This window comes from Schistocerca cancellata, chromosome 1 (assembly GCF_023864275.1).
Source record: "Schistocerca cancellata isolate TAMUIC-IGC-003103 chromosome 1, iqSchCanc2.1, whole genome shotgun sequence".
NCBI lineage: Eukaryota > Metazoa > Arthropoda > Insecta > Orthoptera > Acrididae > Schistocerca > Schistocerca cancellata.
The window spans coordinates 319,357,460-319,382,761 of NC_064626.1; the positions used below are offsets into that span (position 1 = coordinate 319,357,460).

The following is a 25,302-nucleotide window of genomic DNA, read 5'->3' on the forward strand; positions in this document are numbered from 1 at the left end:
ATGAACGTTTTTCTTACCTGACAGAAAAGCAACTATTGCAATAATAGATCCAAGAAGGAGATTGGTATTTTTGAACTCACAAGCCTGTTTCGTTTCTGCTCCAATTCATATTTACCTTCATATGTAATAACTGAAACTTGAAGTTCCATTCTGGGTTCTACTATTATATCCCCTTGTGGTGAAGTTCCGGGAACAATCATACCAACATCATTTTTGACGATTTTCTTCAGAAACAGTCTCAAGCATTGGATACAAAACAAAGATCTTTCCCACATTTGTTGCCTGCAACACTTAAGGACTGTTCTAAGAATTTCCAATTAGTAACTTCGTTCGATCTCAATGACCAGTATGCATTTCTATTGTTTTTCTACTTGTTTATTGGCAAATCCAGCAAATGGATGAGTTACATTAATCTAAGTGCCTGCACTGTGTGCTAGTACAGGAGAGTCAAAGACCGTTTTGTGGTGTATTTTTAATAACATCATGTTATGGGGCACTGTGATATGTTTTTGAACAAGTCTTGATGAAAGGAAGTGGAAGGCTGAATAAAAAGTGGACAGTGCTACTTAAAAAAGATATGTATTTGTAATGAAGTAAATTACAAGAAAGACAACAGTGCTTTTTAATGCTGCCACGACAGCTTCACAATATTTTCTTGAAATACACTCCTGGAAATTGAAATAAGAACACCATGAATTCATTGTCCCAGGAAGGGGAAACTTTATTGACACATTCCTGGGGTCAGATACATCACATGATCACACTGACAGAACCACAGGCACATAGACACAGGCAACAGAGCATGCACAATGTCGGCACTAGTACAGTGTATATCCACCTTTCGCAGCAATGCAGGCTGCTATTCTCCCATGGAGACGATCGTAGAGATGCTGGATGTAGTCCTGTGGAACGGCTTGCCATGCCATTTCCACCTGGCGCCTCAGTTGGACCAGCGTTCGTGCTGGACGTGCAGACCGCGTGAGACGACGCTTCATCCAGTCCCAAACATGCTCAATGGGGGACAGATCCGGAGATCTTGCTGGCCAGGGTAGTTGACTTACACCTTCTAGAGCACGTTGGGTGGCACGGGATACATGCGGACGTGCATTGTCCTGTTGGAACAGCAAGTTCCCTTGCCGGTATAGGAATGGTAGAACGATGGGTTCGATGACGGTTTGGATGTACCGTGCACTATTCAGTGTCCCCTCGACGATCACCAGTGGTGTACGGCCAGTGTAGGAGATCGCTCCCCACACCATGATGCCGGGTGTTGGCCCTGTGTGCCTCGGTCGTATGCAGTCCTGATTGTGGCGCTCACCTGCACGGCGCCAAACACGCATACGACCATCATTGGCACCAAGGCAGAAGCGACTCTCATCGCTGAAGGCGACACGTCTCCATTCGTCCCTCCATTCACCCCTGTCGCGACACCACTGGAGGCGGGCTGCACGATGCTGGGGCGTGAGCGGAAGACGGCCTAACGGTGTGCGGGACCGTAGCCCAGCTTCATGGAGACGGTTGCGAATGGTCCTCGCCGATACCCCAGGAGCAACAGTGTCCCTAATTTGCTGGGAAGCGGCGGTGCGGTCCCCTACGGCACTGCGTAGGATCCTACGGTCTTGGCGTGCATCCGTGCGTCGCTGCGGTCCGGTACCAGGTCGACGGGCACGTGCACCTTCCGCCGACCACTGGCGACAACATCGATGTACTGTGGAGACCTCACGCCCCACGTGTTGAGCAATTCGGCGGTACGTCCACCCGGCCTCCCGCATGCCCACTATATGCCCTCGCTCAAAGTCCGTCAACTGCACATACGGTTCACGTCCACGCTGTCGCGGCATGCTACCAGTGTTAAAGACTGCGATGGAGCTCCGTATGCCACGGCAAACTGGCTGACACTGACGGCGGCGGTGCACAAATGCTGCGCAGCTAGCGCCATTCGACGGCCAACACCGCGGTTCCTGGTGTGTCCGCTGTGCCGTGCGTGTGATCATTGCTTGTACAGCCCTCTCGCAGTGTCCGGAGCAAGTATAGTGGGTCTGACACACCGGCGTCAATGTGTTCTTTTTTCCATTTCCAGGAGTGTATTTTTTGTTTTGCCTAAGGACAAAAAGTTATTTGATGTGGTTAAGATAAATGGGATACCCTGTTAGTGAATGTGGATATGCTCCTAAATAAGGCCATGAACATAAATGGAACCACGAATCTTTATACAAACATTTATGTAAACATAAATAATAATGTAAATCTGAATAGGCTCTCTGTTGTTTATAATATACAGGGTGTCTCAAAAGATGTATTACAATTTCAGTGTGTTACAGCAGCCAAACTAATTAAGATTTTCAAACCGTTTAGCTTATGTGACCAAAAAAACTCACAAAGCTGTGTTTGTATATGTTTCTGGTTGTTGGGGATGAAGCACAATGACAATGGTTCAAGAAACGTTCGGTGTGTGGAATAATTTATTCAGGCCAGATCGGACTTGTAGGTCCAAAAGAACTTCCAAACATGGTACAGGAAGCAATCACACTCAGAGATGTTATGTCAGTGGTGCAGGAATTTTATGCAGACAGTATTGCGTTCAGACTGTGGAAGATGTTCTGGACTAGGTGTTTCCATATGGATGGGTTGGCAAAGGTGGTCCAATTTCCTGGACTCCTAGATCATTTGACATTACACTGACTGACTTCTGTCTAGGGAGTATCTCAGAAAGAGAGAGAGACCACCAAACGTCTGTCAACCATATCAATGATTTGGCGAACTGAATCGTTGCTGCTACTACCACTGTTGATGCAGATATGTTGTGCCAATTGCGGATACAACAAGAGTACTGACTGTATCTTGTGCATGTCACCAAAGATGTACACCTTGAAGTTAATTGAACTGCATAAAGCTTTTTGAGATAATGTGTCACATAAGTCAAACATAACGTGAATATCTTAATTAGCTTGGATGTTATAACACATTAAAGATGTACTGTACCTTTCGAGACATCCTGTATGTAAATGATCTTCCGATTGCAATACCAAATGATGCAGATACAGTATCTTCTGTATATGATGCAAGCTTAGGAAGGAAAACTATCATCACTTGCTCACTAAAAAGGAAGTTGAGGAAATGTTCAGAATGTTAACAGGTGGATTATGATTAAGTTTTGCTAAAAGTTGTTACATACAATTCAGTACTTCTCGTAAAAGTCTAGAAGTTATAAAAGCAGTTTTCTTACATAATGAGATGCAAGAAGTAGAAAATACACATGATTACGTTGTAGGTGGTTTATTCTGCATACTTCCATTCATTAAACATCTTTGGAATTATTTTTTGAGGCTAATAGACTTCCAGGGATAGTATTTTCAAAACAGAGAAGCAAGTTGTGAAAATTATATCGGATGTAAGTTCTAGAACATCATTAAGAAAAAATTGTCTTTTTTGACAGCTGCTTCACAGTATCCTCTCACCTCTATCTGTCCATCTCCACCAGCCAACTCTCTGTGCCTCTTCATCTCCTCTCTCCCCCCCTTTCTCTGCCCATCCGTCTGTCCCCACTCTGCAATTATATGTTGCTCCTTCACCATCTGTCCATATCCTACTTCCCCTCTCTTTGTCCATCTCCTCCTCCCCCTTCCCTTTCCATCTGCCTACTACTCCTGTACATATTCCATCTACCTCTTGCATCTCCCTCTGCTCCCATCCTCTCTGCCCATATCCTCCACCCCATCTCTCTAATCACTGCCTTCTTCCTCTCTCTCTGTCCATCTCCTACGGCCCTCTCTTGTCCATCTCCTCCTCTGCCAACTATCTGCCCAAATCCATTGCTTCTCTCTCTCTCTCCAGCTCTTTCTCCCCCACTGTCTGTTCAGCCCCTTCCCTCCTACTCTCTCTGTCTCTGTCCACATCATCTCCCCCCCCCCCTCTCTCCTTACTCAGCCCTTCTACAACCTCTCAACCCGCCTCAACCTGTGCCCATCCACAAATGTAGCCATTGCAAAACTAGTGAATAAAGGTGGAATGATACTACTCCCACAAAGCATCTGTTGCACAGGCAGCCTACATGGCAGGAGCTTGAAAACCGTTTTGCCCCTGATATATAGGCTGCTTTGCAAAGCAGGGTGATTAAGCAGGCTAATGCTAGTCCATCAAAACAGATCTGTTGTTTAGGTCTACCCACATGTAGGAGGCTTTAAAACCATTTTTTGCCCCTGACATGTGGCCTGCCTAGCAAAGCAGGTCGATAAGGCAGGCCAATACTATTCCTACACAACACACATGTCATACAGTGCAGGCTATATGACAATGACTGGAAAAACATGTGTTTGTCCTATCTCTGCTGCCATTGGAGCTAGGAGGTTATAAACACCACAGTGCTGATCATTGTGGATGTTGTTGTCTGTGTTCCAAATATGGCTGAATACAAATGAGCGGTTTGGGAGGAGATCCCAGATATACATATATGTATATATACTTACTTGTCTGCATTGTACATATATTATTAATATTTCTCTTTTCTCAAAAAAGCAGTGGAAAGCATGAATATAACACTAAGACAAAAACGACCTCTACAAAAACCTCAAGAAGCTAACTTTTGCACAGAAAGAGTCAAATACATTGATAAACATATACTTGCATTCAAGTACTTACAAAGAATATTAAATGTTAAGTAGGTAGTGTGATGGTGTGAAAGACTGAGTTGAAGTTCATGTTCATTTATACACTTATGTTCATGTTTCAAGAAAATTATTAATGTTTCTTATCATTATATCTTCTTCAAGAATAAGTGTTAATACAGAAAGAAATCAGACACATTGGTACAATTAATGTATGCAAAAATTTAGTAGGGCACATTAAATTTCATGTAGATAATGTGGTAGAATCTAAGACTGAATTATACTCCTACTCCATATGAGACTATCTTCACACAAACTCTCAATTTTTCTGTTTTAGGTTAGTGTATAATTAGAATTAGTATTGTAATACAGTAATGTACATATTATTACTGTAATATGATATGTAATGTCATTTCACTGTTTTGCACACATCCCAGAGACTGCTCTCCATGGGATCCACGGAAAATGGATATTGTAAAGTAAATTTAAACGAATCCAAACTCGTGATTTTAACACTTATTGCAAATATTCTTAAATTCCTCAAATCATAAGGTTAAAAAGATAAATTCTTGAAAGTTATGATTGAGATTCGTAGTTAATCTGGCAATTCCTTCTATTCTATTGCAGGGTACTGTATCTTCAAAAAGAAACTCTCAAAATTAATGTTATGGATTATTTTCAAATGTGAATTAACGCCTAATACAAAAATCGTTCATAGTATTACTGCAGTTGATTAAAATACACATATTTGACTTTTTTCTATATTTCCAGAGATCCAAGGAACGTTTTCTATGTAATGTAATGTAGTTACCAGCTTTAAATTCATCTTCATTGCAATACTGCTCAGATTAAGGGTTAAATCTTTTTGCTCTGTCTCATGAAGGGAAGACACGTGACAATGTTGATTATGACCAGTCCATCAAAAGGGAATGTTAAGCCTGGTGCTATTCAAGAAAAGAAGTCAATACACTGCCACTATGTTTCATCCTCTGCCATCTCCTACCCTCATACAACACATAAACTGTAAGCACACCCATTAGAGTCGCCTACACTTAACTGATACACTTGAAATAGAATTCGCATATATCAGTCAGATTGTGCATGGAGAAAGAAAACCCTTTCCAACTGGATGGCTGAAACTACCTCTCAGAGTCTCCCAGCCAACAATACTATATTACTACTACTACTACTACTACTACTGCTACTACTACTACTACTACTACTACTACTACTACTACTAATAATAATAATAATAATAATAATAATAATAATAGTTTTATTGTCATTAGGCCATTACTACCTTGAACATTTTGTTACATATTTTATGCTGTCCTACTAACATAAGAGACAAACCCATTTTATGTGGTGTGTTGTAATGTAATAGTACATGGCGACATATGACCCATTACTATTATAGTGCATTTAAAATTAGTTGCGACTTTTGAGATTTGGCTCACTGGTGGCGACATGACGCCAATGCCCAGGTAACACCAATAGCGAGCCTGCTTTCCCCACCACGCAGCCAGCAGTTCGGTTGGTAAAGCCCCCTGTTGCTATGCCGCAAATAAACAATACCACGTGGTGGCGCACATTAGAGGCACGTATGTCCATTAGCTCTCATTGCAAAGTGATATTTTCTGGCACTGAAGAGTTCTACAATGAACGAGTGTTTCGTGTTGGCGCTTCATTAATAATAACAGTGTAGAACGTCTGAACATGAGATTCGAAATAAAAGTGGTCATCCAAGAACACGTTCACCGGCTGTGAAGATAATCTTCTGTCGCAAAATATTCCTCCGAATTCGACAATACTAGTGGACAATGTGCAATACCATTCGGCTGTGATGGACAAAGCTCCAACAATGCAGCAGAGAAAAGGGCTATTTTCTCGGTACAAAGGAGTGTTAGATTGGATAAAGTTGAGCCTAGCTTGTGTAAGACGAAGTTAGTGGAACTTGTGGTACTGTACAAACTAAAAACTCCATGCTACAAGGTAGTCGAAATTGCTAGAGTATAGTTTAATCATGCTTCCTCCATATCATCCCCATTTAAATACGAGAGAATATAAGAGCCTAGGTGAAAAGCAATGTAGCAAAAAACAAGAACTTTACACTCAGTGAGGCTGAAACGCTGATAAAAGAAGTCATTGCAAATGTTACATCACACATCTGGTTTCAGATTGTCAGCCATACTAAGAATGTAGTTGAGGAGACATGGATTCATGGAGGACTGTGTCAGGTTTTGAGTAATGCTGTACTTCTCTTGTTGGTGTGTTAACACCTGCTTCTTTTGCATAAACAAGCAGACTCTACAGGTATACACCTCACTAATATTCTAATGCAGTTTAAACTGTGGCAGGGTCCAAAAACAGTGTATTATTAAACTAGCATTGAGGGCGAGACATATCAATAGTTACGATAAAGTGCATTTGCAGTATAAAAATACATGTGTTGCTTCTTAACTTGTATTGTTGCAAAACTCATACCAATTCTCGTTTCACACGTCCTTAAAAATTACATTATTTCATTTTTAAAAAAATCAGTAGTTGCTTGAATATTGTGGTAGATATGGAAGTTTGGCATATCAATTATGTGGCAAAATACTCTTCACTTTGCATGGTATCATTTGCCAAAATCTTGTGTTGATATCTCAGACCTTTTATGAGATACGAGGGTTTGATGATATTTCATTCTGGCTTTTGCACTGGTCATTGCTTTTGTGACGAAGCTCTTTACTTACATTCCATTTTCTCGATTTTGGAGACAGATAACGATATCCTTCAAGGTGTAAAAAATAATTTAATATGCTATCCAAATTTCACATGCAGCTACATATGACCTAACATACAGAAAACTCAAATTCATAGCGCCCCTATTTTTCAGTGTAAATTTCCAGAATTTATTGCAGTAGTTTAGGTAATGCCAAAATATCACAATAACTATGACCTCTAATGAAATGATAGGTAATTTACCAAGAAACGGACGAATAAAACTATAAGATGAGCGAGGTGCAGAGTTTATTACGGTATAGTTTCATTAAAATCGTGAAATAAAGATTGCAGATTGGCCAGCTTGCACGGCTGACAGATTACATGCCAAACAGGCCTGGCGATATCGTCGCCGCTGACGCATTCAGCACACACTGACAACTACACTTCCCTCCACTCGCTCCATACTGAACTGTCAAAAGTCGCATTATAGTATTAACATTACTTGTGGGGCATTCTGTGCAATGGTGTTCAGCACATCATGTTTATATGGAGTTTAAAAATTACACAGTTACAAGTTTAAAAATTACACAATCACACGAATATAACAATAAAATACTGATAAACACCGTTTTTAGCATGTTACAAGGAGTTACACAAATATATATCAATAGAAGGAATGCTGCTTTATCTTCAAATAACTAACTAACAACGATGAATTCATACTATGTAATTATCATACATTAAACTCAGTTGATGGTATCTGAAAAAAATAGTTACATGTGAATACCACTACTTTAATTTTTAGCTTCAAGATATTTTTTACAAGTGTACCGAAAAATTTTACTTTTGGTAACAGACATATTTTCAGTCATCCTTATATAGTGTATCAAACTGTTGCTAGAAAGCATCCTGTATTTACAACGCTTTGCCAGTTAATTTGAGCCAGTTCCCTTATCTGTTAATCAATTGTACTTCTTGGGATCTAATTATGGATATTTCTGTTCCATGTTGCAGTACAATAAGTCTTTATATAACTATCTGTTTCAAGTATTTATCGTACTGTTAATATGTTTAGTTCCTTAAATTTATTCCTGTGAGATTCTTAAAAATATAATTTTGCTATTTATGTCCCAGATTTCTTTAGTAGCTTTAGTAATCTTTATAGACGCACATTTGTAGTATTTTCACAGATGGGGATAGCATTTAATTGGTGTGAATGAACTAGTCCATAGTACCTTGTTAGTTGTTTTGTGTGTTTATTGTCCTCCACATTTTTGTCATCAGGAATATGTTTGAACTGGTGATAGTTGTATACGATTCTTGCTTGTCAAATACCTAACCACCATCATCCCCAGGACTTTATAATGAACTATTCTTTTAACTACAAGTTTCCTAGCTTGCAGTAGTATCTTTCAGGGTTTGTGTTTTGTTTGCATATATTTGCTTTTTTGTTCTTCTGTTAACATTTATAAATATGTTATTTTTGCTGAAGCAGTTGTTTCCATTTCCTATATATAGAGAAGGTTTCTTCTGTAAGTCATCTATTGAAGCACTACTAGTATCAACTGAAGTGTTATCTGCGCGCATGCACTCATTATTTTGGACCATGTCGCTTACGCATAAAATGAAAAGTAGTTGGCCATGCACTGACGCCCGAAACATGTTGTATTTAACAAATTCAAAATTCTAATAGACATTTGCAATAGTATTTTTCACTTGATGTTTTATTTTTACAAAGATTTCTCTGCTTTCCATGAATGATTTATGATTTCGGCTGCTTTCCCCCTTATGCTATTAATGAACTGGTGCTTCCTGTCGGAAGATTCAAGTGGCATCCTGGAGACATATTCGCTGGAGGCTCACAAGTCCGATGCGAGAGCCGACTTGACGTCCACAAGCGCCTTATGTCATAGCATTGAAGCTTTTATGATACCTGCAGCATTAATCAGCGACACACTTTTAAATCGTCGAATACCCTAAATCGATTATAAAATACCTTAAAAATGAATGTGAAAGCCACAAAAAGGACATAAACTCGGAATTACTTAACCAAACTTCAAACAATATTGGTATAACAGCATTTGAAATAGTTCAAACAAGCATCTTAATTTCCGGAGTTTCAGTTTAGAAACGTCAGTGTGGCTACCATGGTACACGTCACGATGTGTACCATAGATTAGGTTTGTAAGCGACATTGTTGTCTTTGCGAGTAGCTTTCTGCTCACGAGTTTTGATATGTTTCGCGAAGTCTTTGAAATGGATGGCGGTGAATGAGAGTGGCGTGTTTAGCCGGATTAACGTTTGATATTAAATTGATTAATGAATTGGTTGTGAGTGTGTGGCTGTATACTAATAATGAACTAGGTCAACATTGTTTAATTTAAAATTCGCAAAAACGCTGAGTTGCAGCGAAAAGTGGTTCGTAGAACTTCTGTGAAGCAGCAGTTGACATAAGCGTCCTACGTGTCTCAATAGTTAGTTGATAAGTGTGAAGATGGTTGTACCTGCAGCAAGTAGGAGTGGACAGGCTCCAATATCGACTTCGTCGGGATGGAAGAGCCTCATAACATTTACGGTTCTATTTTTAGCGTGGATTTCTGGTTTTGCATCCAGATTGTTTGCTGTGATAAGATTTGAGAGTATCATCCATGAATTTGATCCATGGTGAGTATGGCAAAACTTCTGCAGCTGATTGGAGAAGATGCTGTTATTTGTTATCTGCGTCAGAATGTTAAAACTCCACCCAATTCGTGTTACCAATCTTGCGTATGCCCTATTAGGAAAGCCTGGTGTGGTGGATTTGAAGTTGGCGATACCTGACGTCGGCTTTAAGCCGTGACGTATGATGATATAGCGCGTGACGTCATACAAGTGAAAACATTAATATTTATTTATTTTTGTGCTTCCTACAGTACTCCGGTATGGTGAACCGAAACTTAGCCATCTTAGAGTCCAGATTGTCATCATCATCATCATCATTATTATTATTATTATTATTATTATTATGTTGTTGTTGTTGTCATTATTATTATTAGGTTTACACTGCCTTCGACTTGAGTGCCCACCCTTCCATTACCTGACAGTACCTGAATAATCATGTTACGTACTACCATGTGAAAAATCCTATATTATCATCGACCAGAAATGTTTATTTTCATTAACTTAGCGTTATTCAAAGTTATAGCACCATTTTCTCATCTAGTTTTGCAGATAAATAATTTTTGATGATTTTTAATAAATTACGCCCCTCACTTGACTCATAACCCCATTTGCTCACGTTTGGGACTTACAGCTAAGTAAAAACTTTCTTTAGGCGCCCCCATACAATACAGAATGATTGAATTTCGTGCAAGTATGTACAAATACAAACTGCGTATCCAATAACACTGATTTTCATATAAATATATGCCATTCACCCATGAAATCATCCGATGAAATATCTAATTTATAACTGTAAAAAAATGAATTATTAAGACCCTTCCATAAAGCAGTGCACCCTACTGTCAGTTTGTCATGAGATGCCTTATGAGTGTCTCAAGGTACATGGTTTTCAGATATTTTCATCATTTAATAATGCATTCACAAAGCTTGTATTTATAATTTGTAGCAAAATCTTGTAACCCAGGATGGTGTTTTTGGGCTACATTGATTAATGCCAAGAGGAACTGACATTTCTGAATCTGTGAAATGAACCCATACAGATCAGTAACAGTTGTAAGAGACATGCAAACTTTCACTGGGTCCATGATTTTTCAGTTTCTGCCTCACTCACACTGGGTATCATCAGATCATTTTTATTCATAACCCAGTCACCAATGCAAATTTGCCTTCATTCTGTGTAGTCATGTTATGCCAAAAATGCTTTGCTCCATTGTGTGGAGGTACATTAGAGCACACAAATATTACGTCTTGATCAGTCCCAGTAGACAAAAACGTAGCATACTAGTATGTGGTCTATGCGTATTCCAGTTTTAAAAAATTGAAATGTTTAATATAAATACTACTAGAAAAAGCAGCTAGGGATCATTGACAACACCACATCATGCATACTCCGAAGACTGATTTGATTCAGTAGACCCTACCTCTTCATTAGTTACCCGATCTAGTCTTCAGTATTATTCACATATCAGAAGCTTCTATTCTCGTCTTGTCTGTACTCTTCACCATCGTTGTTTCAATACCATATAAAGTTAAACTGAAGTGCTTTCAGAAAGCACTTCTAACAGTTAAATTTATATTAACGTATTTCCTCTTTTGAATTACCTTTGCTTTCCATCATCAGTCTGCATTTTATATCCTCTCTACATCTGTCATTTTTTCTGCTGTTCAAATAGTAATACTCATTGACTGTTTCTAGTATTTCATTTCTTAATTGATTCCCTCAGCACCACCTTATTTAAAGTTGTACTCCCCGATATCCTTTCTTCACTTTTAATGCTGATATAATCTGCTTTCAAGACATACTCATTCCATTCAACTAATCTTCCAAGCCCTTTACTGTCTCTGACAGAATTTCAGTGTCAACTGTAGTTCTTTCTAATTTCTTTTCTATCTCTAGCTTCCTGAACTTAAGCTACTTTTGTAGATTTCTCCTTAGTTTCTTTTACTGTTTGTTCTATGTGTCAATTGCATAATATGGAGATAGGGTACAATTATCACTCCCTTGTGAACTACTGCTTCCTTTTAAAGTGCGTTGAATCTTAGAACTATGCAAGTTGTAGATAATCTTTTACTCTTGCTACATTTTGTTGATGATAACTTGAGAACGAGCGCACACACACACACACACACACACACACACACACACACACACACACACATACATATACACAGAGTACATAATATTAATTATAAGTTTCTTTCAGTTGTCTAGACCTTCCTTTCAGCCATCCCTTCTCTGTATTCTGCTGGCTTGCCATCTGAGCTGTTAATGTTTGCACAGCTTTATCTATTTTTCCAGTTTTCTGTAATTTTCCTATACATCATCCATCTTTCTCATAGTCCTGCGTGCTTCTAAGATTTAACATTTATCCTCAGATGAATTGAAGTGTTCAGTGCAGCTTTGTTGACTCAGAACCAAACTGTCACCTATCAACCTAACCTAGACTTCTTCGGACTAGACTACAGATAAGTCTGTCATCACAACCTATATTTAAAAAAGCTAGGTGCAAAGAAAATAGTGTCAGTGTTCTGTTCTCTTTCCGATGTGCACATATAACGTCCAATGCCACATTATCATTAAGATACGGCACAAAGTCGACATCTGGTGTTGGTAGGTGCAGTTTACCCTTCTCGTCTAATCATTCTTGCTTTGCCATTTTGCATTTTTTGTTAATCTCATTATTTATATCTTTCTATTCACTTTCACGTGATTCACTGGCTGTATTTTATATTTTTGTGTTTCATCAATTATGCTGAGTATCTCGCACATTACCCAAGGTTTTTCACTGGGTCATTTTCTTTTTACCTTATTATTATTATTCTGCTGCCTCCCCTATTTTCATCCCTCGAAGCTGTTTGTCTTTTATTGTACTTCATTCTTCATTCATCAGCAATTCCCTAATGCTATCTTTGGCATTTTCAGCAACCTCCCATTTTAAGTTTATATAAAAGCTACTCCTTAGGTTTCTACAATTCTGCAATTTCTTCAGCTTTAACCTGCAGTTCACAACTGTCATCTATCTTTTCCAGTGTAAATAAGTAAATATTATGATGATGATATATTTGGGCAAAGAGGAATATTTGATATTAGTAGTTGGCTTTCATCAGGGGCATAGGAAATATGTGACTAACATCGTAAATAACAGGGCGGCTGTAACGTGATACCAGTGGCGATTTTTTCAATTGAGCTAGGCTACAGATCAGTCTGTCTTCATAATCAGGTATTTTTGCTTTCACATCCTGTGGCAGCACCAACCTTCCAGACGAACCTGGACCTTGTGCTATGTTGCAAGTCAGTCTGGCACAGCAGCTGGCTTTTTTGCATTCATATTGTTGGTTTTGCCAAGTGATAATGCGACTGTGAAAATGCACACCAGAAGTTGATGTCACTGCAGCCATTAACATTACATCACTGGTGAAGGCCAACAGTTAGTATTCATTATACATCTTGACCCATATCATATTACAAAACAAAACAGTTCATTGAATAGAAATGTTCTCACCAAGAAAAATTGTTGGTAATCTACTACATGAATTTCTGGTTTAGTTGGTGTATTGCTCATTGGCCAGTCAATGTTGACGTATCGAAACAGCTTAAATTTGCACCCTCCCCTTGCCCAATGGTACATTAAAGTTACCGATACGTGCCATTGACAGTGATCCTTGACATAACGGTGATCTGGCATGTGATGTCTTAAATGTGCAGGCAGAAAAGAGTATTCTGTATATGTATTGTGCTTCTATATCATTTATTGGAATACAGACTGTTGTAGAAGATGGATCTAGAGCATAGAACAAAGCCTAGTTGATGTCGGAAGGGGACAGTTTGTGCATTGACAAAATCAATGAATGTAATGTCATGTGAATAACATAATTTAAATTACTGGTTTATATCTGTCATTTTGACAGTCAAAGGTTGACACTGGTAAGTTCAAAATCAGCCTCCATAAAAAAAAAAAAATACATACATGAAGAGAATACTGTGGAAGAAATATGTTGTGTGAATGCTATTTGAAAGATGCTAAGATCATTTAGTGCATGGTTGTAAAATACTGCCATAATTTAATATTGTGTGAAGACATCAAGTATTTGTCATTACAAATTGTCCATAAATAATATGGAGAAACAGCAAAAGTATTTGACATTTATGGTAAACAGCCCAGTGAATGTTGTACAAGTTTGTGGTTAAGCCTCTTAATTGTTAATGTTATCCATTGAGTAGGCATAGTTTTATGAAGAAAGTATAAACACAGTAGCCACACTGGTGCTTTAAGAGTAAACATAATGTGGGAAATACGGAAGCGTCCGATCCAACCCGTCGGCTTTGACCCATGACGTCACAAATATGGCGGAAACGACCATAAACGACAATTCCAATATGGCGGATATAATAACGTTGCATACGTATCACAAAGATGAAAACACATAGAAAACAACACACACAAAGGTTTCACAAGAACAATCTGCTAACATTGATAGCAAACAAAGATAATAATAAACAAGTGGTACTCAAGGCCAGGCAGGGGGGCGCTACAGATCAATGTGTAGGTCAATCAAAAGATAAAAAAAAAGAAACAAATAAAAAAAAAAAAAGAAAAAAAACAATATTGATTCATTAGACATAACGAGTAGCAACAAAACATATAGACCATAAAGATTGAACAATCTAATGGCAAACTGATAAAAGCCTCATAGACGACGTTAAAACAAAAAGTACAGTAAAAAGGTAAACTATATATTACAGGCCCTAAAACTCCTACTAAGGTAACGTCAACGAGGCAACATCTACAAACACGCCACACTCACAAACCAAACTCCGCGCCGTAATGACGTCACAAACCACAACACCCTTACGTCACGGGTCAAAGCCGACGCGTGAGATCGGATGTTTCTGTTGACCCCATAATGTGTAATGTAGAACAGTCCATGATTCTGAGAGTTCATAACGACATAGTAATTTTAGTTGTATGAGAGCATCATTTGGAGAAGTTAAAACAACTTTTTAATTTCTGTACAGAATTTCATTTCTTTTTTTTTTTTTTTTTTTTTTTGTTACAAGTCTCAGTGTATCGAAACTTGTAAAAAATATGCTAGTGTGTGCATATGCAGTCCCATAAGTGAGCCTATGTCTTTCGAGTGTAATGGAAGTAAGACTCTTTAATAATGTCACTGTAGACAGACTGCTATTATTTATGGAACTTTTCCTGATCATGAGACTCCCTAGTTCTGAATCATTAGCCATTGGAAGACTTTTGATTACTATTTTTTGTGTTGGTCAATTCCATTATTACAGATCTAATGTTATTATGTGTAGTGAAGTAATAGCCACTAGACAAGATAATGGCTGTCATGTTGTGCTACTTGGAATGTTTGTTTGAGATTTTGTGGTGAAACAATATCACAACTATTGCAGCAGTTACCTATGATTTCTCAGGGAAATTTTATTGCAGGATGAAGTGAATTGAGAGAAACAAGTAATCTGAAAACAGATGCTGCCTTTGTAAACTGAAATGACATTTGTAAGCATAAGTACCGTTTTTGAAATTGAACAATGAATATAATTAATTTTTCACAGCATAGTGCAATTGGATAAATAAAAAATCTTCTAACCAAGTAGTGGCTGGAGAGCACACACGTAAAAGGGGGTTATACTTATGCAAGCTTTTGGAGCCAGTGGATCCTTCTTCAGACAGAAGGGTTGAAGGGAAGGAACAGGGGTGAAGGAAAAGGACTGGAGAGGTTTAGGAAAAGGGGGATATTTTGGAAAAGTCATCCAGAACCACAAGTAAGGGGACACTTCCCAGATGGGATGAGAAGGAAGGACTGATTGTTGGGGACTACACCAGATGAGATTTGAAAACCTTAAAGCTGAAAGGTGGAAGACAGAGTAATATGCAAGACAGATTTACTGCAAAAACATCATGCGTGAGTTAATAAGAGTGAAGAACTAAGTACATTGTACGTAAGAGAGATGGGAGGAGGACGGCGAAAAATTGGACAGATCAGAAAATGATAGATGTAGAAGACTAAAATGGAGTGAAGAAAGGAGTAGTTACTGTGAAGAAATGCTGATACAGAAGAAATTAACTTAAATTAATCCCAGGTGGGTGGCAAGAACCAAGGACATGTTGTAGCAATAGTTCCCCCCTGCCGAGTTCTGAGAGACTAGTGTCCGGGGGAAGAATCCAGATGGTGCATGTGATGAAAAAGACACCGACATCACAACTGTTGTGTTGTAGAGCATGCTCTGCAATAGGATATTGTGTGTTGTCGATACACACTCTCTGCCTGTGCCAATTCATCCTGACTGATAACTTGGTGATAGTTATGCTGATGTAAAAAGCCAAACAAGTGTTTACGTAACAGCTGGTGTATGACGTGTCATTTCACAGCTGGCTCTCCCTTTGATGGTGTATGTTTTGTCAGTTATGGGGCTAGTATAGGTGGTGGTAGGAGGTCACACAGGCAAGTCTTGCAGTGGGAATGGTCACAGGAGTAGGAGCCACAGGGTAGAAAGATGGATGCAGAAGGAGCGTAGGGTCTGACAAAGATATTGCGGAGACTGGGAGGGCGACGGGAAGCTATTCTAGGTGTGGTGTGCAAAATCTCAGAGAGAATGGAGCTCATTTCAGGCCATGATTTTAGGAAGTCATGGCCTTGTCTAAGTAGCTGATTGGTACATTCAAGACGAGGATAATACTGAGTGGCTAGTGGTGTGCTCTGAAGTTCCGAAGTCGTTTTTTGGAGGGATTAGCAGTACCACGATTGGATGTGATGGGCCGGGAAATCTGGCCTTCGATGAGGACAAGATCAACATCGAGGAATTTGGTATGGAATTTGGAATAGGACTATCTGAATTTTGTTTAGGAGAAGGTATTTAAAAATTCCAGGAATTTTAAGAGGTCAGCCTCACCATGAGTCCATATGGCAAAGATGTCATCAGTGTTTCTGAACCAAACCAGGGGCTGGAGACTTAATGGATCTCAGGAAAGCCCCTCCAAGCAATCCATTAAAAGGTTGGCATAAGAAGGAGCCATCCTGGTTACCATGGCAGTATCTGTGATCTGTTTGTTTGTGTGCCCCTCAATGGCGAAATAGTTGTTGGTAAGTATACTTACCTCACCCAAACCAAGTGCCCCTACCTTTTACCTCCTTTCTAAGAGCCACACACACAATCAACATGGCTGTCCTATGGTTGCTGGCTTCAAAGCACCCACCGAACATATACCAAGCTTAGTTGGTCAGCACCTGCGACACACAGTACAAAGACTTCCCTCCTATGTTAAATACACCCCAAGATCATCCGAAATCCATTCCCCTCTCACTCCCACCACACACCTTGCTTGTCACCATTGATGCTACCTCACTCTGTACCAACATTCCCAACATACATGGTCTGTCTGCTGCTGAACATTTCCATAGTCAGCAACCATCTGATTCCAAACCTACAGCATCCTTCCTGCTCACCTTAATCAATTTTATACTTACACACACAAAAAAAACTTTGGAGCACATCACTAGTCTCTCAGTATTATCCTGGTCTTGAATGTATTAATCAGCTACTTCGACAAACCCTGTGACTCCTACCCCTGTGATTGTTCCCACTGCAAGACTTGCTCTATGCACCCTCCTACCACTACCTATACCTGCCCTGTAACTGACAAAACATACATAATCAAAGGGAGAGCCAGCTGTGAAATGACACAACATTTACGAGCTGTTATGTAAACACTGTTTGGCTGTTTACATCAGCATAAGTACCACCAAGGTCTCAGGATGAATTGGCATAGGCAGAGAATGTGTACCGACGACACACAATATCTTGTTGCAGAGCATACTCTATAACACGATAGTTGTGACCTCGGTGCCTGTCTCTTCACATGCGCCATCTGCATTCTTCTTCCAGACACCAGTTTCTCAGAACTCCGTAGGTTGGAACTAGCACTACAACCTCACACCCACCTGGCCTTAATTTATGTTCTTCAGAGTACATACTCCTTTCTTCACTCCATTTTAGTTTTCTACATCTTTCATTTTCTGACCTGCCTATTTTTCGCCATCCTCCTCCCGCCTCTTACATACAGTGCACTTAACTTTTCACTCTTATTGACTCAAGCATGACGTTTTTGCGTTTATCTTCCACCATTAAGTTCCTGGACTTTCACATCTCATCCATAGCTGTTCCCAACAATCAATCTTTCCTTCTCGTCATGTCCATGAAGTCTCCCCTGTCTTGCAGTTCTCCGTGACTTTTCTGAAATCTACTCCTTTTCCTAAAGCTGTCTAGTCCTTTTCCTTCACCCCTATTCCTTCTCCTTCAATCCTTCTGTCTGAAGAAGGAGCCACTGGCTCCAAAAGTGTGCATAAGTATAACCTTGTTTTGTGTGTATATTCTCGTGCCGCCATTTGGTGAGTAGATTTTTTTATCTATCCAATTTATACAATTCTATCTATTTTTGAAATTAGTTATGTAAGACAATTGCCCTAAGTGTAACTGTTATTTCTGTGTGCCATTTGTACTTTCATACTGATGCTCTGTGCAAAATATGTAGCACACACTTATTACTAGCATTTTGTGAGGGAGATGGTGCTTGTTCTACGCTCACTACTTTCCACCTTGCTGGGCTGGGTGTAGCTTGCTTCCTCAGTTCCTCTGCAAACTTCTGTGTAAGAAATGTGGTAGACTAAAACAAATAGTAATGGTCATCTGATTTGTCATTTGGAGATTTGAGGTGACACATTATTAATAGGACTTCAGTATGCTCTGAACACCAGGCTTATTGGTTTACAAGTATTAGTATAAGTTTTTTAAAATTTTTCGAGGCAGCTGAGGTTACATATCTGACACATCTCTTAATGTTTAGGGTCACTGGTTTCCGGATTTCTCTTACATGCTCTGCTGAATGATACATTAGTAATACTATATGCGACATGAAATGAATTTTCTACTGCATACAGCTGTAAGTGTTTCATATAGCCTTGTGAAATGATGTTTCTAAGGCAACATCAGCATGATTGCACCCCACTGGATTGTCAGTATCCATTATATAGCGAGATTTGTCCCAGAGAAGCAGTGTATTAATACAATTCAAGCAGCAGACTGAGTAAAGATAGCCTTTCACCGTGCAGAGGAAGTGGTGTATAATAGAGTAGATACAAGAAGTTGAACATCATAATCAGTTTGCAGTACTCTCCATCCTAAATCACTGCAACCCACGTCATTCATTTAATTGTTTATAGTCACATTAACGTAATATGTCTAAAGAAAATGTGCTGCCAGAAAAATAAAAGTGAAGTACATGGAAGACATGGGTGGGTGTCAGTAAAACTTCATACACTTGCACACCATTGAGGTGTGTAAACAATTGGAATTGTAATTATCTGCTACAAGTAGAATGGCCACCAGAAAGCATTAGTATTGTTCATGTTTAATGTTGTTGCCAGGGCTGATAGGGTATATAAGAGATGTGAGGGGTATCAGCTGTTGAGGAATCACACAAAATGACATGGATTTGCCATGTATTCATGTGAGACAGTGCCGTCGCACTGGGTAGATTTTGAAAGAGGCCTTATTGTATGTTTCTATTTGGCTGGCTGGTTGAATCTGGCAGTGTCCAGATTTGTGCGGAAGTCAAATATGACAGTGACCAGTGCTTTGAACATGAGGGCAGGCATGCTCGTTATCGAAGTTCTTGTTGGAAGGGCTGCTTGTAACCCCTTCATATCTGTGCCTACCATCTGAGTACAAGTAATGGACTCGCAGCAACATTATGTGTCATCCTGCACCATTGGCCAGATATTAGCAGCAGCCAGGCTGGGGAATCACTGTTCCATGCATAGGCTGCCATTAATACCACAAAAATATGGGTGCATTTGGAGTGCTGCCTTGGCAGGGAAGCATGGCCTGTTGTTGAATAGCATCCCATTGTGTTCAAGAATGAATCATGATTATGGACTACTTCAGATGCCCCCTGATGGTGCATGTGGCGCCAAACTGGGGGAAGTGGGGGTGGGGGTGGGGGTCCAATTCTTCCGAAGTTTTAAAGAGGCATAGCAGTGTTGCTTTTGGCATCATGGTGATGTAACCATCATATATGCCTTCAAATCACAGCCGATAGTGATCGAGGGAAGTCTCCATCCAAGATAACATGCTGTGTACTCCCAACCAAAAAGTCCTCAATGCGGTCACAAATTTCACTTGATACCCCATAAAGCTTTCAGTATTGTCATATGAGAAAAGCATGAGTTGTGTTTCATGTGATGAATGTTTTCAGAACCCATGCTGGTTGGCATTGAGGAGGTCATTCTGTTCAAGATAGCTCATTATGTATGAGCTTAGAATATGTTTCAAGATTCTACAAGAAATCAATGTCAAGGATATTGAGTGGTACTTTTGTGGATCACTTCTATTGCTCTTCTTGTAGACAGACCTGACCTGTGCTTTTTTCCAAGAACTGCTCTCAGTTTTTTGTTTGAGGGATCTACAATAGATTATAGTTAGAAGAGGAGCTAACTAAGCCGCAAATTCAGTTTAGAATCTGGTACGGATTCCATTGGGCCCTGGAGCTTTTTTTAGTTTTAATGATTTTAACTGTTTCTCATCACCACTGACACAAATACTTATTTTATTCATGTTTGTAGTGGTGCAATGATTAAAATGGGCAGTTCTCCTTTGTTTTCGTCTGTAAAGGAACATTTGAAAATGGAATTAAGTGTTTCAGATATTATTTTTCTACCATCAGTTTCAGTTCCTGTCTCATTTGCTAGGGACTGGACACTTAACTTTGGTGCCACTAACAGCCCTTACATATGACCAGAATTGCTTTGGGTTTTGTGAAATATCATTTGACAATATTCTACTATGGTAGTCATTGAAGACATCGCGTATTGCTCTCTTGATAGCCAAACATGTTTCATTTAGCATCTTTTTGCCTATAACCTTACACTTTTGTGGTACACTTATGCAGTAATCTCTGCTTCTGTAGAGGTTTCTTTACAGTGACTGTATACCAAGAAAGTTCCTTCCCATTATGAACTGTTCAACTGGGTACATGACTATACAGTGCTTTTAAACTTGAGCCATGGTTCATCTACAAGCTCCTGCCCTGTGCTGAAACTTTCAGATTCCTTGTTGAGATACCACTCTACTGATTTTTTTATCTGGTTTACTTAACATATATATCTGTGTGCTTGTTTTAGTTGTTCTTTGTACTGCAGAAATCAATGTTGCATAACCGCATCATGATCACTGATACCAATTTCGGCATGGACATCCTCAAAGAGATCAGGTCTACTTGTCGCCATTAGATCCAGTGTATTTCCATCATGAGTGGGGTTCCAAACTATCGTTCTAGTTAGTTTTCAGAGAAGGAATTTAGTAAGTATTTGCAGGATGTCTTATCACACCCACCACCAACAAAACTGTAATTTTCCCAATTAACTGTTGGCTGATTTAAGTCTCCACCAATGATTACCGTATGATTGGAAACCTTATTTACAATGAACTGAGGTTTTCTCTAAAGATTTCAGTTACTTCAGGAGATGAGTCTGGTGGGCAATAGAAGGATCCACTTATTATTTTATGCCCACCCCTGATAATGAATCGTGCCCAAACAATCTCACATGCCACTTCAATTTCTGTCTCAGTGGATTTGGGTTTCTTGTCTATTGCTACAAATACATCACCACCTAAAGGGTGTATTGGTGTTACAAGAGAACTACATTGGCATGAAAATAATGCATCTATTTTATTAACTATTGTGCACTGGTTTTAAATTTTTGAAGCCAGGAGGTTATAAGTTTTAAAGACTGAAACGAGGGCCTGTAATTATTTTGAACAGAAAGTATATCTTGTGACACAGTGGGTAGGAGCTTACCACTTATTTTGAAGACTGTGATGAAAATGTTTGTAATATTGATCTTTCTATTTGTGTGCAACATAGTATTTTTGACTAGTATCCTTGAGAATCCCCACCTTTATTTACATGATCCTGATGTGTGGTTTACAGTATTACTCCGATAGCACAAGGATTTTTTAAAACTTTCCAACAAACTCTCTTATGCTTATGTTTGTTTATATTTTCATTAAGTGTACATTGTTTATTGCTGAAGTTTATCATTTTTTCCCCTCGTGTTAATATTTTAATGTTTTGTACTCTTTTTGTTATTTTGCAGGTTCAATTATAGAGCAACAGCTTACATGGTGAAAAATGGGTTTTACCAGTTCCTGAATTGGTTTGATGAGAGAGCATGGTATCCTCTGGGCAGAATTGTTGGAGGGACTGTTTATCCAGGACTGATGATTACCTCTGGCAGTATACATTATGTTCTACATTCTCTGAATATACCTGTTCACATTCGGGACATATGTGTTTTCTTAGCTCCTGTTTTTAGGTATGTTTGATACTGTAACAGCTTGACACTTTTACAATGCCAGTAACCATATATACATATTTGTAATTATTCTAGTTGTCTTGTTGCCATCATGAAAATTTAGATAGCACTTTATTTTATATTAACATGTCAGAAATAATCTTTTTGTGTACTTATCATTTTCAAATGCCCAATTGTGTGTCACTTGTTTAGTTACAAAATATACTACAATACCAAACCTGTTTTTAATACATCGTGCATTTTATGGACTATTTTTCACATGATGTACAGTTAAACCCCAGCAATGGTTAACCTTTACTTTGTGAAATTTTAAGTCTGTTATAAAAAGCAGTTTTTTTTATTGAATATTTCTTTGGTCTGGAGCTCTTTATATTGATATTGTTAAAGTGTGAGCCACATAAAGATTGTGTTGGCAACATACATTATGATAACTGATGCCAAACATCAGTGTTGCTATTCTTTGATCATCTACCTGCAGGCATGGAACAAATCAGTTTTGAGACCAGGAGCCATCACAATGTGTGTATGTAACCCACGCCAAACCACAAAGTGAGGTGTGCATCAGTGAGACAATGGACTCAATCTCAGGAGCACTGGGATTCAGTTTTCTGACTGGCTATCCAGATTTAGGTTTTTACCATGATTTCCATAAATTACCTAGGCCTCTAAGGCATTTGTTGCTACCGTCCCTTTGAAAAGAACACCCATGATTTCTTACACTGTTCTTCAGCAATATGAGCCTGAAAAACTTGCATTGTAAAGATAGTTTTATATCTTACATCGAAAGTGTATTGATGAATGATTTCTTAACAGTGACTCGGCTTTTTCCATTGTGCTGCTCTGAATTAATTTTGGACTACTGTTGTAAGAACAGAAATTTTTCTTGATTAGACAGTTCACTTTTTTAAAATAAAATAGCTAATATTATGTCAAGACATATTTAAAAACATATGTCTGCCTGTGTGTGTGTGTGTGTGTGTGTGTGTGTGTGTGTGTGTGTGTGCGTGCGTGCGTGCGTGCGCGCACGCGCGCGCATACCTGTCCTTTTTTCCCCCCTAAGATAAGTCTTTCCGCTCCCGGGATTGGAATGAATCCTTACCCTCTCCCTTAAAACCCACATCCTTTCATCTTTCCCTCCCCCTCCCTCTTTCCTGATGAAGCAACCTTGTGTTGCAAAAGCTTGAAATTTGTGTGGGTGTTTGTGTGTTTTTTATTGTGTCTATCTACCAGTGCTTTCTTGTTTGGTAAGTCACAGTATCTTTGTTTTATATATATACATATTTAAAAACAGATTTTTATTTTTATATGTATTTATATATGTTCACGAAACCATTATTGCAGTGGCCTGACAGCAATTGCTACATATCTGTTAACAAAAGAATTGTGGTCACCAGGAGCTGGCCTCTTTGCAGCATGCTTCATCGCAATTGTTCCTGGCTATATTAGCCGATCAGTAGCTGGAAGTTACGACAATGAAGGGATAGCTATATTTGCTTTACAACTAACATACTATTTATGGGTAAGATTTCAGTTCATATTGTCTAGAATTATTGTTAAATTGTGTATTGCCATATGTATTGCAGTTGAAAGTTATTGTTACAAAACAAATTTAGGTTTCATTACACAATAGAAATATGTTTATTTCTCCATTATAGCTTTGAATTTTAATTTACTTCAGGAGGCAACATTATTAGTTGTGCTAATAGCGACACACACTCACAAACTATTAGACACTGTCCTATATTTTGAAACTGTTAATGCCTTGATCCAACAATCCAGGTGTGTGCTGCTAGTTCATAGAGCCCACCAGGCACAATACTGTAGTTAGACCATCAGCCATGTTGCCATTGTTAGGTGCACTGATGAATTGAGTTCCTGCAGGGTGTGGCTTACTTATATCCCCTTCCCTATGCCTGTTGTTCCTTACATGGTCCATTCCTGAAGGCTGCGTGTCGGCAGCCATGGAGACGATGGTGTCGGCATCTGCGGTACCATATATTTAGTCATTCTGTCTGCCATGGCTGCTAGAACACACGCAGGAGGGGATATAAGTCAACTGCGTGCCCCCCGGAGCTCAGTTTGTCAGTGCACCTTATGGTGGTGACATGTCTGATTGCCAAAATATTGTACCCATTGAACATTATGAACTGTCACTGTACATGTGGAATGTTCAGTTATCAAATGCACCAGAAGAAACAGAAGGATGTTAATGCCTTTTTTTCCTATTACATTTCATAATTTTATAGCTTTCACAAGTGATTTGTGTCATTCTTATAGGCCGCGATGCTTCCTGCATGCTATCTCCTGATTTTTGAAATAAATATGACTTAATCTCTCTAGGTTGTACTGTTTTAATACTTTATTTTACATTTTACTCAAGTGTACATAAGTGTTTCAGTTTTTGCTATAATGTGTCCCATAATTCCTTGTGCACGCCCCCCCCCCCCCCCCCCACACACACACACCACATCAACAGTTATGTAAGTGATTATAGAGTGACAATTATCTGTAACAGGAAGAATGGTCACAAGAGTGCTAGCAGGTATAGTGGCTATATAACAGTATAACAGTATAAATGTTGAGTGGTCACAGTGAAGAGTCCGCCGCTCGTGGTCTCGCGGTCGCGTTCTCGCTTCCCGAGCACGGGGTCCCGGGTTCGATTCCCGGCGGGGTCAGGGATTTTCACCTGCCTCGAGACGACTGGGTGTTTGTGTTGTCCTCCTCATTTCATCATCATCCAGGAAAGTGGCGAAATTGGACTGAGCAAAGATTGGGCAATTGTACGGGCGCTGATAACCACGCAGTTGAGCGCCCCACAAACCAAACATCATCATCATCATCACAGTGAAGAACACGAAGATGCTGCATTCTCATATGAGCTTGTGTTATGAACACGTTGACAGAAGTAGAAAGGGGCCTCATTGTGCTTCTCCAT

General features: G+C 39.2%; 1 protein-coding gene across 1 annotated transcript in view; it reads left to right on the forward strand.

The window, feature by feature from the left end:
- The first annotated feature begins 9,521 nt into the window (after positions 1–9,521).
- Positions 9,522–25,302, forward strand: part of LOC126172989 (dolichyl-diphosphooligosaccharide--protein glycosyltransferase subunit STT3B) — a 92,652-nt gene continuing 76,871 nt past the window's right edge. Inside the window, exons 1-3 of the mRNA XM_049920921.1 lie at positions 9,522–9,977; positions 22,149–22,367; positions 23,709–23,886. Coding sequence (XP_049776878.1) covers positions 9,808–9,977; positions 22,149–22,367; positions 23,709–23,886 — 567 coding nt within the window. The 5' untranslated portion in view covers positions 9,522–9,807. The remainder of the gene's footprint in view (positions 9,978–22,148; positions 22,368–23,708; positions 23,887–25,302) is intronic.